Consider the following 17,827-nt stretch of genomic DNA (forward strand, 5'->3'; position numbering starts at 1 on the left):
GAAATCGCAGCCACTAAGCTGAGTAGCAGCTCTAAACTATGTGCTTTGAACTCTGAAGCGATAAAGGGCGGGGTAGCAACCACAGCTCCTATAAAAATGGGTATGTCCAAGGTCATGCGTGAGTGGCAGTTAACGATACTGAGGTTCAGAAACCTCTAATATCGAGTGTGTCTCAGCTCAAGGGTTGGAGTACAACGCAATCCCAGTTTTACCGTGACTTATTTAAAGCAAGAAAGCCGGGGCAGGGTGTCCTGGGTCTAAACAAGGTGCTCTTCCCATCACACCAAAAAGATGCGGTGTTCCTCCTGTTACGAGTGTCACGCTCCGGCAAATTTCAACACCAGCGGGTTTCTATTTACCAGCTTTTCAATTAAAAAAAAAAAAAAACATGCGCAGTGCGACATCACCGCCCCACCCTCTTAGCATCCTCAGCGCGCATGCGCCCAGAGGCCCCGCCCTCGCCCTACCAATTGCAGTTCCCGCTCCTCCCCGCCCCTTTCCCGCCCGGATGTTACTTTGGCTCGGCCGGATGTTGTTGTGAGTCCGGCAGACACGTGAGGCTCTGCTACGTCATCACCAGGCACGCGCGGGGGAACATGGCGGCGGCGGGCGTTGTGAGCGGGAAGGTGAGTAACGGCACCGGCTGGCGCGGGTGCCCTTGGCCGGCGGCCTGCCACTGCTGGGCGGCCGACGAGGGGGAAGCGAGCCGCGTCGGCGTCGGGGGCCGCCGGTGGCTGACCGCGGCGGGGCTGGGCGGGGTGACAGCTGTTCCGCCCGAGCGCTGGCTGAGCCCCACGGTAGACAGTTCCTGCTGCCAGGCCAGGCCTCGCAGGCCTCCGCGCCGCTGCCCGGCTCTGCCCCGCGGCGCGAGCTGAATCCCGTCCTGTCCACCCCCGGTGACTAGTTCTTCCGACTCCGAGGCCTTTTGTAAAAGCCTCGGAGGCGCCACCCTGGCTTGGCTGTCTCCCTTCGGTGACAGGCATTTGCTAGTCACCGTCTAGAGGAGCCGGCCGGGAGCTCGCGCTGCAGCTGTGTTCCCAGAGCTCGGGGGGTCTGGTTCGCACTTGACCCAGATGCTTTGACGGCTGCGAGCAGCACGGTGATGTCTCCCCGGAGGGAACTGGCGAATGACACCGTCGCCAATCCCAGGCTCAGCTAGTAAAGCATTCGTTTAAGACATTTATTTCCTAGACGTCTTCGGGCGTTTCTGTGGGGACTGTCTTGTCATGCTGTTTTGCCGAGGCTTGTCAGTGACGCCCTCCTGGTCGGTTGGGAGCTGGCGTTAGGTGCGGAGGAGATTCAAAACAAAACAAAACAAACAAACAAAAAAACAAGCCACACATTGCCAGTTTAGATTCAGAGGGAGAGCTTTTGCCTGTCTAGGGTTATCTGCTTCATGACATACACCTGGCGGCATTTCCCAGTGCAGCGTTATTTCGCAAACGTCCATGACAGACTGGTAACGACTCAGAGAACGCTCAGTTCTATTTACTTGTTGTTGCAGATAGCTTCCTTCTTCTGCCCCTTCGACTTCAGATGGCCTCCTTACTGCATTTCACCCCAGTTTTGAATTATGTGACCACAGTTTGTGAAATAGCAGATTAGCCTGTGGGATAACAAATAATGGCTTTATCTTCGCTGTTGATCTGAATTGTGACCTTGGAACACTGGATAATTAAGACTTCCCTGTTCCTCGTCCTTTTTATCTGCAGAATGCCAGGCGTCTGGTACTGGAGTGCTTAGGAGTACACGAAGCCGAACAAACAAGAATGTATACATGGACATATTCTTGCTCTTTCAAATAATAAATTGGACAGCCTTTTAAAGGTTACTTCTGTCACATTCTGCGTTTTGGTTGGTTGTGGTTTTCTGTAATGCTCTCTGTTGCAAAGAGAAGTTTCCTTGATTTGAGGTGGAGACTACACTTAGAGTGGGTACGAGGACAAATGTCTATAAGATTGTTAGGGATTTTGCTGCTTAGTAAAGTGGTGATTGTAGATTCTCCTTCAAGATGAGTACTTTACTAGACATAGATAGTTGGCAAGGTTTTCCCTACCAGGCATGATTTCTCTCTTGAGTGGAAAAATGTGGTAGAGTGTTATCTTAAGGTGTGTGACTTTTGTTTAACTGCATTTAACACTGTGAAGCTGCGATTCTTTGCCTGTCTGAAACACCTGATGGTCCTAATAAAGAGCTGAACATGGAGGCAGGAGCAAGGGTGAATGCGGGGCTGGTAGGCAGAGAGGAGAATAGGAGAAATGAGGAGGTGGAGGATAGCGAGAACAGAAGAGGACATGGGGGAGCAGCCGCCCATAGAGTAAGAGGGAAAGTAAGATATGCAGAAGAGAGAGAAACGTGGAAAAAGGTAGACGGGTTAATTTAAGAAAAGCTGGGTAGAAACAAGGCCAGACATTCATAACTAAGTGTGAGTTATTTGGTGGGCCCTCCAGAGAGCTAAAAGACTAAAGAATAAAAAAATACCCAAGGGCAAGATCTGTTGTAGTTTAGGTGGCCCTGAACTTGCTAGGTAGCTGAGGGTGTGACCATTTGATTTCTCTACCTTCTCATCTCAGATTCTGGGATTACAGGCATGAGCCACCATACCAGGTTTATGTGGTTCTGGGGACAGAATCCTTTGCTTTGTGTATACTGGGCACTCCACCAGCACCCCAGCAAGAGTATTTTTAGTATCTAGTAGATTTTTCTGGAGATTTTTCTTTTCCTTAGATGAAATCATATGCCATGATAGTTAACTGGGGTCTTACAGGAATATGCCATTTAAGTTTTTATTGTTGTTCTTTGGCTTAACGGACATTTGAATACCAGTTACTATGCTGGGTTCTTTGCATGTAATGATGATTAAACATGGATTTTACTTTCTTTTATCTCCTTGGTTTATTGAGACAGGATCTTGTTGTACATCTGGTCCTGAACAAGGCTAGACTGCTTTCACCTCCTGGTACTGGGATTACTATGTGTCTTATACTGGACTTTAGGTTGTATTGTTTATTTTTAGTCACATTTCATTTATTATTGTGTGTATGGGGCATGATGCAGCATGCGTGTGGAGGTCAGATAAGTTTTCAGGAGTCAACAACTTGGAGTGGTACTCTCACATGGCAGTCTCCGGGCGGTACTCATTGCCCTGCTTTTTGTGCTTTTCCTTTTTGTATTCTACTATGTAGGTAATTGCCAACTGAGGAGAAGCCATTCATTGAGTCATTCGCAACTCCTCAGGCTGCTGATTTCTTTTTTGTCTCCTGTCCATAAAAAACCACAGACCTGCCTTTCATTGAGATTTGCTACACTTTTTTGTTTCTCAGTGGTTCACTGAGCATTTCCAGCTGTACCTCAGTAAATGACCTCCAGATGTCCCTTCACCTCCCAAAATTAAGTCACAAAGTCCTATACTTTTGACTTGTTTTTCAAATTTTGACTTTCTAGCCATCTGCCTTTCCACATTTCTACCACTATTGGCTTAATCGATGCTGTTACAAATCTCTCCACTTGGGTTATTGCAGCTGTTCATTATTGCCCCTTAGACTATATACTGTCTTAGAAAGGGTAGGGCAGATTATAGATCTTTCCATTAAAGCTCCAGTGGTCTAGTTCCTTAGCCGGGATTGGAGCAATGTCTGAAAATATCTTCTCACTCCAGAAACTGAAATCGGGCTCTTGTAACAAGATGAGGTGGAGGGCAGTGGGTACAAGAGTCTGGCAGACGTGTGCGCTTTTGGAGGATTGTTGGAAATTGTAGATGGGAGGACAACAGTGTTTGAGGAACAGTATTCACATAGAAAAGCACACTAGGTTTTCAAGGAACAGACTCACAGGCAGAAAGATGATGTCAGGAGGTGTAATGTCACCATGGAGGAGGGTAGAGCCCAAACGCATTTAAACTGTATTGATGTAACCAGATGTATAGTTTATACAGATGAATTGTAGAGCTACCTGTTACTCCCCTTACATGGGTGACTAGGTTGGAAGAATGTATGTGAGCAAATGACTCCACATAAGGTGAGGGGCCAGTGTCATAGTAAGACTGTCATGTTACAATGTATCGAGTCAGGACGGTGAGAGGCTTTAAGGGGAATGCCTGGTTGGAATGGCTGGTGAGAGAGAGTAGCTGACAGTATATGAAGAGCAGGTTAATACAGAACCTAATAGTTTAAGATGCTTGTGACTAAGGATGTGGAGATAGCAATTGGGTGCTTAGATGTTTAGTCGTGGTGGCTTTCCCTGGGAACAATTTCTGTAACTAAAAGCTTAAATTGTTTTCTGTAGGCCAAATAACTTTTCGATAAACTGAATTTTTGAACCCTTTTTAAATTGTAGATTACTTAATAAAATTCACATAGTTGCTAAACTGGATGTTATGCAGTAGCTATTGAGTTTCCATATTTGGAGAGATTTAGGGCAAGAATTGTACCTTAATCTTACTAATGAGAATTTTAGTTGAATGCTTTTCATTTATCTTTAGTTTTTCAACGTATCTGGTGGCAATATAAATGGCTCACTTCCACATCAGTATATAAAAGACCACTTCTGTGCTGTGCGTGTTCTCTTTCCAGCTTTGTTAGAGCATGGGTTTAAATTTGGTAATGCAAAAACGCATCTATTTCTGTCTGCCAAGTTGAATTCATTTGCGTTGTCACATTTTTTTTCTCTTTAACTTTTGTTGCTAAATTGAGGTCAGCAAATTTGTTATAAAACATTGCTGTAGTTCCTCAGAACTCCTTTGTTTATCATTATCCTCCTTAACATCATTTGAGGCAGCAGTAGCAGCTCATGAAAACCAGTCTTGGCCTTGAACTTGGTATGGCTGAGGATGACCTGTCTCGGCCTCCCAAGTGCTGGGATTTTAGGCATGTGCTACATCACCTGGCTTCAGAGTTATTTTAATCTCCTGACTTAGTTCCTTTGCTAAAGGCTATTAATGCTAGTAGGATGTCATTGGAAGTTTTATATATGCACTCAAGTGCTTGAACATCTTTTTTTTTTTATTTTCCAGTTTAAATTTAGATAAGAAACGAGGTTGCTTCAGAAGTCAGTTCCAGGTCCCTCTCCCATTCCCTCCCCTCCTCCCGTGCCCCCCCCGTTATCCCCTCATTCCCCCAGGGAGGGTGAGGCCCTCCATGGGGGTGTCCATAGTCTGTCATTTCATATAGGGCAGGGCCTAGACCCTTCCCCAAGAGTTCAGGGTGAGAGTGCACCTCACATTGTTCTATGGGAGTCCAAAGTCCGTGTGTATACTTGGGATGGGTACTGATCTGCTGCCCAAGGCTCAATAGATTACCTAGGCCTCCTCACTGACACCCAGATTCAGGGGGTCTTGATCAGTCCCATGCTGGATTCCCAGGCTGATGCCTGGGATTCAAGAGTTAACCTTTGTCTGGTCAGCTGTTTCTGGGGGTTAAACCAGCCCAGTCTTAATCCCTTTGATCATCAGTCCTCCCTCTCTGTTACTGGCTTTCTTGAGTTCAGCTCAGTACTTAACCAAGGGAGTCTGCCTCTTCTTCGATCAGCCACTAAATGAAGTTTCTGTTTCCCAGACTCTCTGGCCATAGGATTGTAGGCTGGCACTCCCCAGATCTATGTCTAAAATCCATATATGAGAGAGTACATGCCATGTTTCTCTTTTTGTGCCTGGGTTACCTCACTCAGGATGGTTTCTTCTAGTGTCATCCATTTGCCTGCGAATCTCATGATTCCATTATTTTTTTCTGCTGAATAGTACTCCATTGTGTAGATGTACCACATTTTCTCTATCCACTCTTCGGGTGAGGGACATCTAGGTTGCTTCCAAGTTCTGGCTATTACAAATAAAGCTGCCATGAACATAGTGGAACAGACATCTTTGTTGTATGAATGGGCATCTTTTGGATATATGCCTAAGAGTGGAGTTGCTGGGTCTTGCGGTAGGTTTATTCCCATTTTTCTGAGGAATCTCCATACTGATTTCCAAAGTGGCTGAACCAGTTGGCACTCCCACCAGCAGTGGAGGAGTGTTCCCCTTTCACCACATCCTCTCCAGCAAAAATTGTCATTGGTGTTTTTGATTTTAGCCATTCTGACAGGAGTCAGATGGTATCTCAGAGTTGTTTTGATTTGCATTTCCCTGATGGCTAAGGATGTTGAGCACTTTCTCAAGTGCCTCTCAGTCATTTTAGACTCCTCTATTGAAAACTCTCTATTTAGTTCTGCAGCCCACTTTTTAATAGGGTCCTTTGCTGTTTTGGAGACTTGCTTCTTGAGTTCTTTGTAAATTTTGGAGATCAACCCTCTGTCAGATGTGGGATTAGTGAATATTTTTTCCCATTCTGTGGGCTGCCTTTTTGTCTTGCTGACTGTGTCCTTTGCCTTACAGAAGCTTCTCAGTTTCAGTAGGTCCCATTTATTAATTGTTGATCTCACTGTCTGTGCTACTGGTGTTATGTTCAGGAAGCTGTCTCCTGTACCAATTCGTTCAAGGGTACCACCCACTTTCTCTTCTAAGAGGTTCAGTGTGGCTGGATTTATGTTGAGGTCTTTGATCCATTTGGACTTAAGTTTTGTGCATGGCGATAAACATGGATCGATCCGCATTCTTCTACATGCCAGTCTCCAATTATGCCGTGCTTGAGCATCTTAATAAGTATTCTAAAAATTGTATGTGTGTGTGTGTGTGTGCTTGCGTGTGCACATGCCATGGCACATGTATGGATGGAGGCTCAATGACAACTTTGGGGAGTCAGCTCTGACCATCATGATCTGGGCTCCAATTCAGGTCATCAGGCTAGGTGCCCCCCACTCAGGTTCCCAGTGTAGCCCTGACTGACCTGGAACTTGATGTGTAGAACTCCCAAATGACCTCTGACCTCCACACATGTGCCATGACATGCATACCCCTCTAATATGCACATTGCTGGCCGACTCTAACCTGTTTGTTTATTAAGAGTGTTTAGCTTATTTTTGTATATATGTGTATATGTGCACAAGTATGTAGGTGTCTGGAACCCCGTCAAACTGGAGTTTTGAGCTGGCAGTATGGGTGTTGGGAACTGCATGGACTCTGAGCCTCCACAAGAACAGCAGGTGCTCTTAATGACTGAGGTATCTCTAGCCCCATTTTATCATATTTTTAAGAATAAATGAAGAGTCTGAGATAACTTTATCCCAGGTGGAAACTTTATTATTATTATTATTTTTAGCTTTCCGAGACAGGGTTTTACTGTAGCTTTGGAACTCGCTTTGTAGACCAGGCTGGCCTCGAACTCACAAAGATCTACCTGCCTCTGCTGGGATTAAAGATATGTGCCACCAACACCGACTGGAAAAGAGTTGTTTTAAAAGTATCTTTATACATTTTATATACCTGTTTATACCTTTGGAGCAGTGGACTGCTTTGAGTAGATCGTATCTTTTTAATACTGTCAGAGGACCTGCCTGGTGGCACAGGCCTGTACTCTTGGCTGGTCAGGGAAAGCACAAGTTCACCTGGGCTGTAGACAAGAGGAGAAGGCTCTGACTCTAAGTGGAAGGTGAATTTTTATAGTATCTTGAACATGTGGAATGCATTTATAATATTACTTTTAGTATTATTCCCTCCTAATTTTGTTAGTGTCACTGGGGGGCATTTTTGATCTCATATTGAAATTTGTGTAGTTTTGTTTAATATGCATATACACTATGAGGTTGGAATGATTAAAAACACCTGTGCTCTAAATAATAAAATATCATTCCCTTAAAAGCATATCTAAACACTAAATATGTGAAGTAATGATTAACCCAAGATATGATGTGAAAAGTTCAGATGGAGCGAGTAGGCCAGATTGTTAACTCGATGCTGCATGGACTTACAATCTAAACACTTTGAAAGTTAAGTCTGGAGCAGCGTCCTTTCTGCATCTGGGATCTCTAACTTAGTTTGAATAGAAATAACTTCAAGACATAACATAAAAAAGAAAAGGGAATTCTAGGAGTTTAAAGTTACAGACTTTCTGGGGTGGGAGCTGGGGACATGGTTCAGCAGTTAAGAGCACTTGATGTTCTTGCACAGGACCTTGGTTTGGTTTCCAGCAGCCACACATTAAAAGCTAAAAAAAAATTAGATACTTTTTGGACTTCAGCTTATCAGTGTACAAAACAAGGTGAACTGAGTGATTGTATGCAATTCCAGAGACTGGTTTTCTCATGCATTGAACATTTCTAGTAGTTTTTTTTCCTAAGGTTTGTTTGTTTTAGTTTGTGTGTGTGAGGGTATGTATATGTACCAAGTGTGTGCTTAGTGCCCTCAGAGGTCAGAAGGTGTCAAATGCCCTGGAATTTGAATTACAGTTATTAGCCACATGGGGGTACTGGGAACTGAGTCTTCATCTGTTCAAGAGCAATTGTGGTAGAATAATATTCTAAGGTGTGTGACTTTTGTTTATGCTGTATTTGTTTAACTTTGTGAACCTGTGATGCTTTGGCTGTCTAAAACACCTAATGGTCTAATAAGGAGCTGAATGGCCAATAGTGAGGCAGGAGCATGGATAGGCAGGGAGGATGAATAGAAGGAGACCTGAGGAAGGAAAGAGGAGGAGAGAAAGAAAGAGGAGAGGAGAATGTCAGGGGCCAGCTACACAGCAGTCCATGGAGTAAGAGTAAGATTTACAGAAAGAAGAGATCAGGAGAAGCCCAGAGGCAAAAGGTAGATGGGAAAATTTAAGGAAAAAAAAAAAAAGCTGGCTAGAATCAGTGTGTGATTCATTTGGGAGAATAAAATCTACTACACATCTTTTTAGTATTTTTTAATCTGTTTGGGTTTCTACTGGTTGAGTTTAGAGAATGTAGAATCCACAGAGATGGAGCCTTCATAAAATTTTTAGCTACAGATCAATCACTAATTTCATTCTATTTGCCATTTCAGTCAGACTTAACTAATCTCTAGAAGTTAGCTACACCTTTGAAGTTAGGAAGCTAAGTGTGACTGCCTTCTGCAGACAGAACAAATATACTTTAGAACTTTGAGTTTTGGGACATGTAGCTTTTTCCTTAAGAAAGCACTGCAGAGGAGCTGGTGTGCTGGTGTCTATGCCAGGAGCAGCAGGTGGCAGTTGAAGTGTTCTTAGTGTAGGCCCACTAGGAGGTGACTCTGATGGCTGAATCTCGATTAGGCAAGGCCTCCGGACTACAGACCCCAGAATGTCTTTTGCTTCTGCTGTGCGTTTACATGCTTGTTACTGCAATATTCCTCTGGTACCCAGCATGGTGTGAGTGGTGGTGAGATCTCCACTGCCGGTAGTAGTGGAAACATCCCATTCTATTGGGCATTTCTTTCTGTGGATTGTCAAGAAGACAACTCCTCTCTAAGCTGTACTGTCTAAATTGCTAATAATGATATCCTATACAGGATTTTGATGAGTAAAAATAAATACAAGATATGTTTCACAGCCAGGGCCTGTGAGTTTCACCTAAGGAGCTGCGTAGATTGTAGCTCAAGTTAGTGATTAACGACTGAATACCAGTAGCCCAGCTAGTTTAAATTCCTAACCTTAATATTGGTTTCAGAATGCTGCATCACAGCTGAGACAAAGCTTTGAAAATAACAAAGTTAGACTAAATTTTTTTTTTGTTAAATAGCTTTGAGATGAAGAAACCCAAGAAGATAATCTAAAGTTTTAGAAAGGCACATAGTTGAATGCAGAACTCATTAAGGTCTGGGAACAAGAACAAATCAGCCCAAATTATCATTGACTGAAGTACCTTTCTTGCTAGGATTAATTCCTTATAACTATTTCTTTTTTTTTTATTGGTTTTTCGAGACAGGGTTTCTCTGTATTGTTTTGGAGGCTATCGGTCCAGCCCAGCCTCGAACTCACAGAGATCCGCCTGCCTCTGCCTCCCGAGTGCTGGGATTAAAGGCGTGCGCCACCACCGCCCGGCTCCTTATAACTATTTCTGCCCTTAATCTCCTGATATAAAAAACTATTAATGAGTGGATATGCACCCTAAATATTTGAAGGAGAGTTGACTGATTTTCATATATAAAAGTTTAGGTTTGTGATTCCTTTACAATTCCTTTTAAGATACCTTTAAAGATAAGTAATTAAGTAATTGGCCCTTTCTGGTAACTGCAGAATGCAGCCTGCCAGAAGACCTGACAAGAACACCTTGCTTTCCCACACAGTTAATTTATAACAAGTTGCTTGGGTATGAATGTGTGTGGGTTCTTGGGACAATTTGTTTTTCACCTGTAATATGTAAAATGTTTAATCATGTAAGGGGTATGGGAAACATGCTTTTTTGTTTGTTTTGTATTCATTGTAATTCTATTGGAAAACAATGCAGTCACATTGTAATTTCTATATTGTCTGAAAAACTTTGTTGTGATATATAAGCTGTAGAAAAAAAGGTGTAAGTAGAAAGGACACAGAGAGAATATAGAAAAGAACACAGGAGCAGCATGAAGAAGGCAGCCAACAAGAGAGTGTGTGGGGTCTCTTCCCCCAGACCCCTTAGAGAGGAAAGTGTAGTTTATGCCAGCTCCATGAGTTCTTCCAAAGCCCTGTGCTGCTGGAGACTTCCCCCTCCCCCAGACAGCAGTACTGGTGTGTACCTGCATTTGCAGCAAGTGGAAGGCAAAGGTAGTTTATCACTGTCTTATTTTTTTTCCATCTATAGTGATTTTTGCTGGATATAGGAGCCTGAACCAGCATCTGTAGTCTCTTAAAGTCTGCAGCACATCTGTTCAGTTCCTTCTGACTTTTAGAGTCTCCTGAGAAGTGAGTGAGTGAGGTATAATTCAAATAGGTCTGTCTTTATATGTTACTTGGTTCTTTTTCCTTGTAGCTTTTTTTTTTTTTCCTTCGAGACATGGTTTCTCTCTATTGCCTTGAAGTCTGTTCTGGAACTCGCTCTGCAGATCAGGCTGGTCTCAAACTCACAGAGATTCACCTGTCTCTGACTCCCGAGTGTTGGGATTAAAAGCATGTCCTTTGTAGCTTTTAATGTTCTTTCTTGGTTCTGCTTAGTGCTGTGATTATTATAGGCTGAGGGAGACTTTGTTTTCTGGTCTGGACTATTTGGTGTTCTCTGCTTCTTGTACCTAGATAGACATTTCCTTCTTTTAGTTAGGGAAGTTTCTTCTACATTTTTGTTGAAAATGTTTTCTGTGCTTTTGATCTGGGTTGGTTTTCTTTCCTTCGGCTCTTTCCTTCCCCTATTCCTATTAGTCTTAGATTTGTTCTTTTTATAGTGTCCCAGATTTCCTGGATGTTTTGTGCCTGGAGTTTTTGTAGATTTAACATTTTCTTTGATGTATCCATTTCTTCTATTGTGTTTTCAGTAACTAAGATTCTGTCTTCATCTCTTGTATTCTACTGGTGAGGGTTGCCTTTGTAGTTCCTGTTCAAGTTCCTAAATTTTTCATTTCCAGATTTCCTTCAGTTGGGTTTTCTTTATTGATTCTGTTTCCACATTCATGTCTTGAACTGGTTTAATCATTTTTTTCCATTATTTGTATTTTCATAGTTTTCTTTAAGGGATTTATTTCCTCTTTAAGAACCTCCATCCTTTTCATAAAGACTTTTAAGGTCTTTTTCTTGTGCTTCAGCTATGTTGGAATACTCAGGGCCTGTTGTGGTAGGGTTGCTGGTCATTGGAGACATTGTCCTGGCTTTACTATTGTGTTTTTGTTCACATATAGGCATCTGGAATTGGGAAAATTATAGTTCTAGGTGCTGATAATCAGTTTTGTCTTTGTTGGTGGGTGTTTGTTCCTTTGTTTCTGTTTCCTTTCTGGTTCTTAAAGAATGTGGTGACTTTGTGTTCCTTAGTGGGGAATTCTCAGGTCCTGATAGGAATTACCATTGGGTATTCCAGGTAAAATGTGTTTCTGGGTATTGGGAGCTGACCTTAGGGATGGGAATAGGCTGGGAATGGCGCTGAGGGGGCCCACAGGAGGGAGGAAAGCAGGGTGTTCCACCAGGATCTGCTTAGTGCCCTGGGAATGGGGCAGAGAGGAGAGGCCATAGCAGAAGGTCTGCTACAGAGCTGGTGTGGTAGAGTATTATTTTTAAGGTGTGTGACATTTATGGTACATTTGTTTAGTTTTGTGAAACTGTAATTATTTTTGCCTGTCTAAAACACCTGAAGGTCTAGTAAAGAGCTGAACAGCCAATATCGATGCAGAAGTAAGAATGGGCAGAGAGTATAAATAGGAGAGCTGAGGAAGAGAGGAACAGAGAATAAGGGAAGGAGGACGTCAGGGGCCAGCCACCCAGCCACATAGCAAGACACAGAGTTAGTGAGAAGGAAGAAAGGGCATGTAAGAATAGAAAAGGAAAAGCCCAAAGACAAAAGATAAACAGGATCATTTAAGAAAAGCTGGCAAGAAACAAGCCAAGCTAAGGCTGGGCATTCTTAACTAAGAGTAAGCCACCTCCATGTGTGATTTATTTGGGAGCTGGGTGGAGGGCCCCCAAAAAGTAACAAGTAAAACATCACACTGCAAGCTGGAGATGAGTCTGGAAGATTGGATTTGTAGGAATGGAGGTGAAGATCTGCAGTTAATCTACTTGCTTCCATGGTCAGAGTGGCCTGTGGGGTTCCAGGGAAGTACCTGCTGAAGTTGGGGGCTGGGACAAAGCTATGGGTGTGTGTGTGGAGTGAGTTTGAGGGGAAGATGTGTGATCATTGGAGATGGGGCAGGGGTAAGGCCTGGAAATACTCTTTAAAATTCCCACACTGCTCCCTGTAATTCTATACCTGGGTTATAAAAGAGTACCAACATGATTTTTAATAAGAATATGGCACCATAGGTATATGTAGAAAGTTCCTGTTCCTTATATTTCATTGCTGATTCTTTTAGATGTTTTCATATGGAATTTCAGTTTGAACTTGATGTTTACTTAAAATACTAAAATATTGGTGTTATTAGTCTTGCATGGCTGGAAATAGAACCGAGGGCAGTGTATATGAGGTAATCAGACCTCCAAACAGGTATTATAAGAAAACACTTTGGGGACTAGAGATAGGGCTCAGCCGTTAAGAGCAGTGGCTGTTCTTCTGGAGGGCTCAGGTTGAATTCCCAGCATGCACATGGTTTACAGTTGTCTGCAACCCCAGTTTCATGGGATCTGATACCATCTTGTGGCTTCCACAGGTACCAGCCATGCAAATGGTACACAGACACACATGCAAGTAAAACACCCATACACATAAAAAATTTAAAAAGTGAAAAAGAAAACATCTCAGGTATTTTTAAAAGATTTTGAGATAAAAAGCATGACTACGGCCTCCAAAACAATACAGAGAAACTCTGTCTCGAAAAACCAAAAAAAAAAAAAAAAAAAAAGTATGACTAGAGCTGGGGTTCATTTAGTGAAGTACTTGTCATGCCAGCATGAGTTCAGAATTGTAGCACCCAAGTGAGATGAACCTGTGTTAGGAGCAGTGAATTGGTCCTGAGAAGAGACCGAAGACACACACACACACACACACACACACACACACACACACACACACACACACACACACACACATGAACGAACGGGAAAAAGTGTAATTATAATCTTGTTTTTGCTCTTCCAGATTATATATGAACAAGAAGGGGTATATATTCACTCATCTTGCGGAAAGGTCAATGACCAAGACAACTTAATTTCAGGAATATTACGTGTTTTAGAAAAGGTAAGTGTCTGGTAAATGACTTCTTTAACAATATTTTATGGCAGTGGTTCTCCTCGGGACTCTGAAGGAGAGTCTGAAACTCACAAATAAGACAATGTATTTGAACAGTGGTTGTAAATTTGACATCGAAATGTTAGAAATAAAATACCTTAGATGCACCAGTAGATAGCTGAAATCTTTTAAATGTGTATGTAAAGATGGCCATGTTGGTGAACATCTTTAATCCCAATCCAGCACTTGGGAGGCAGAAGCAGGTGATTTTAAGGCCAGCCTGGTCTGTATAGTGAGTTCTGAGACAGCCAGAACATCAGAGAGATCCCATCTTACCAAAAAGAGAGGTGGGGATAGACATTATAGTAATACAATTTTTTTCATAATGAAAATAATTAGAATTAAATTTCTATAACAGTTATTGTTAAACAATGGTGATGTCAGCATGTGTAAAATACTAATATTTAAGGGCCTAAAGTTTTATTTTGTGTTTAGAAATAAAAAATGGATTAAGAACATAATATATTGACAAATTCTAAATATAATCCATGGTTTCTGTCTTCAAGATGCTCAAGTTATATCGTTGAATTCTAAATATATTTCATGATTTCTTTATGTAGGATGCTGAAGTAATAGTGGACTGGAGACCATTGGATGACACATTAGATTCTTCTAGTATTCTATATGCTGGAAAGGTATTTAAAAAAAATACAGTAAGACTGCTGTGTGTTTTCTGTGTGTGTGTGTGTGTGTGTGTGTGTGTGTGTGTGTGTGTGTGTGCATGTAGTCATGCAAGTGTCTTGTTTACCACCCTGTCCTAATTCCCTCCCCTGCCACCCTCTCCCCTTTGTGCTGGTACTTTTTGTTCCCCACAGTAGTCCCTTTTTCTGTGTGTCAGTCACGTGTATTTTTCCCCCCTCCTCTCCATCCCTTAATATCCCTACCCCTGACCTCTTCTCTAGTCACCATAGAATTGCTATGTAGACCACCAGGCCGGACTTGAACTTGTTTAGTTCTGCTACTGCCTCTCAAGTGCTAGGATCACAGGCTTCTTGCCACCACACCCAGCGTAAAATGATCTTTATTTTTAATTGTGTGCAATCTGTTTGCTCTGAATGGCTCCTCTTGTTAGCCCTCTGTGTTTCATTTGGACTGTGTCTTTTATTTAGACACTTGTCTTGGTATTTGGAGGGTTCTGTACTGTTAGGCTCATATTAATGGCAGGTTTCCCATTGAGATTATCAGTGAGAGTGTGTTCTCTTTCATTATGCTTAGGCCTGCTAATAGTGGGATTCTTCTCTGTATGTATAGGTAGTCTGTTCTCAGCTGGGAATCCCTAATGTCCTATTATTATCTTTCTTGGAGCTAGCTCACTTTATCAGAATGGAAGTTATAGATTCCTGCCCAGAAAGGCTAAGCTGGGATGTTAGTGTTTGGACAACTGAATCGAACAAGAGACCTGGGAGTCTTGCCACCATTATTATCTACATGGAGTTCCAGTTAAGCCTGTTTTCCTCAGTGCACCTGGTTTCTCATAGTCCATATCTTCTAATGAATAGAGCTTTAGCCATAGGGCTGACAAGATGGCTCCGTAGGTAAGGGCACTTCCTGCCAAGCCTGACCACCTGAGTTTGATCTCCTGAAACTACTAGAAGAAAACTGGCTTCCAAAGTTGTTCTCTAGCTTCCTTATGTGACAGTAGGTATCCGCAACAGTCACAGCACACTTACACAAAGTTTTAAAAAGAAATATGAAACAGCAGCAAAAAATCTTCAGTCTTCTGGAGTTGTTATTTTTCTACTTATAAAAACTTTACATTTTGTGTGTGTGTGTGTGTGTGTGTGTGTGTGTGTGTGTGTGTGTGTGTGTGTGTGAGAGTGAGTGAGCCTGCTTGTTTGCATGTGTACCGCATGCACGCAGTGACTGGAGGCAGAAGAGGGTGTCAGATCCCTTTAGAGCTGGGGCTACAGGTATTGGTAACTGTCCAATGTGGGTGCTGAACCTGGGTCTTCTGTAGGAGTAGTACAAGCCCTCTCTCCACCAGTTCTCCTATTTATAGCTTAGACTTTATCCTAATTTCTCTAATTGTTTTAACATGATCTGCCATTTCTGAGCCTGTTTGTTTGTAGGGGAAGGCCCACATTGAGAGAGGTGTGGGCGGGCTAATTCTGAGAGTGGTTCTTACCCTCCTCATTACCAGGCTGTGGTCAGAGAGATGGCAGTGAGGGAAATGTGGTGGTGGTTGTTGGATGAATACAAAAGGCTTTCTGAACTTGGCTTGGTAGTGTGCCTATAATAGGGAGGCTGAGGCAGAAGCATCTGAGTTCAAGGCCAGCCTGGATCACATAGGGAAAGAAAACTGAAACAAAGCCAACCAACCAAAGTCTCAAAGGTAGCTCTTTGAAAATGACATTTGAGGAAGAACCTGGAAGAAGAAAACCAATCTACTTTAATTGTAGTTTCATATGGTCTACTTCTTTTTAGTTGGCTGACATTAACTTGTCAGTTTTCTTGTGATTTGATGGTTTCATTCTGCTCCTAGCTACTTCCTTCTCTTATTCTGACAAAAGTTACACTGGACATGCGTCTTTTTCAACATAAAGGTATTTACTGGCTCAGAAACTTTTAGTGAATCTTCTAGACTTTATCTGTGGTAGAATGCTTATCTGTGTTGATTTGTAAGCTACATTTGTTCTTTTATGCACAGTTTTTAGTTTGTTGCATTTATGTTTATGTGTTTAATGAATAGCTATGCTTTTCTTAAATATGGGGACAAACTCATAAATGTCTTCTTAGGCAATGGCACTTTGTGGGAACATCATAGGATAAGATATGGACACAAACCTAGATGATACACAGTAGTCACCTGATATGTCCTCTTGATGTGATCAAGAGACATGATACCAATGTATGGATGATGATACCGGTGTGACACAGTATAGTGCTGTATCATATAGTATAAAAACTCAATGTAAGTAGACTATCTTTGTTATTAGAGTATACACAGTATATAAATGTGTCAGCAATGTGCATCGGTGTTGTCATTGTCACATATATACTTCCGGTAGTTTATTGTACTGTGCTATTGTATTGACTAGCTGCATGTGGTAGGTTTATATACACTGGCATTATCACATGCATCAGAGCACTGCCTGTGACACAGTACTAGACTGCTGTTGAATAAGTAGTTTTCCAGTTCCAGTCTAATCTTATGGGATCATTGTCATATATATGGTGGCTGTTTACTTAAAAGTCATGGCTATACATGACTATAAGTACATTTGAATGTGTATCAACCTTTAGCTATAGTATTTAATTGGCCACCCCTTAATTTCTCTTCTATTGATGTATGTTTTAATTTTTAAAAGTCCAGCTAAATTGCCCTATTGCAGTCAGAATTAGGAAATACTATTGTCAGCAGTGTAAGACAGCCCATTTTCTCAAACTTTTTTATACTTGATATCTTTTAAAAATAGGACAAAAAGGCCGGGCATTGGTGGCGCACGCCTTTTATCCCAGCATTTGGGAGGCAGAGGCAGGCGGATCTCTGTGAGTTTGAGACCAGCTTGGACTACCAAGCGAGTTCCAGGACAGCCTCCAAAGCCACAGAGAAACCCTGTCTCGAAAAACCAAAAAAAAAAAAAGACAAAAATAAAATCTTATTTTTTAACTTTTCCTTATTTCTCCTGAAGTTGGATATTGTTTTACTTTAATATTTTGCTCTTTTACGTGTATCGGTGTTTTGCTGGCACGTATGTCTATGTGCCACATGTATATCCGGTGTCCAGGGAGTTGAGAAGAGGATTGGTTCACTCAGGAACTGGAGTTAACAGATGGGTGAGCTGACACTGTAGATGCTGGGAGTTAACAGATGGGTGAGCTGACATGCAGATGCTGGGAGTGGAACCCTGGTCCTCTGAAAGAACAAGAGGTCTTTGACTTCCTTGTTCATGCCGTGTTTATTTCCTTACTTTCTTACATTTCATTTACTGTGTGTGTGTGTGTGTGTGTGTGTGTGTGTGTGTGTGTGTGTGTGTGTGTGTGTCTGTCTGTCTGTCTGTCTGTCTGTCTGTCTGCAAATGCTTGTGGAGGTCAGAGGACAACCTGTGGGAGTAAGTTCTGTTCTTTCACCATGCACATTCTGGGACTTGAATTCAAATTGCCAGGCTTGGCAGCAAAAGCC

At 42.3% G+C, this 17,827-nt stretch overlaps 1 protein-coding gene across 2 annotated transcripts in view; it reads left to right on the top strand.

Moving 5' to 3' along the window:
• The first annotated feature begins 495 nt into the window (after window positions 1-495).
• Window positions 496-17,827, top strand: part of Tbc1d15 (TBC1 domain family member 15) — a 49,300-nt gene continuing 31,968 nt past the window's right edge. The window contains exons 1-3 of one of the 2 annotated variants that reach the window (XM_005081470.4): window positions 496-626; window positions 13,555-13,653; window positions 14,265-14,339. In XM_005081470.4, the coding sequence (XP_005081527.1) occupies window positions 597-626; window positions 13,555-13,653; window positions 14,265-14,339 (204 nt within the window). In that variant the 5' untranslated portion in view covers window positions 496-596. The remainder of the gene's footprint in view (window positions 627-13,554; window positions 13,654-14,264; window positions 14,340-17,827) is intronic. The other variant, XM_005081471.4, reaches the window with a different exon arrangement.

Source organism: Mesocricetus auratus, unplaced genomic scaffold (assembly GCF_017639785.1).
Source record: "Mesocricetus auratus isolate SY011 unplaced genomic scaffold, BCM_Maur_2.0 Super-Scaffold_100011, whole genome shotgun sequence".
Lineage (NCBI taxonomy): Eukaryota > Metazoa > Chordata > Mammalia > Rodentia > Cricetidae > Mesocricetus > Mesocricetus auratus.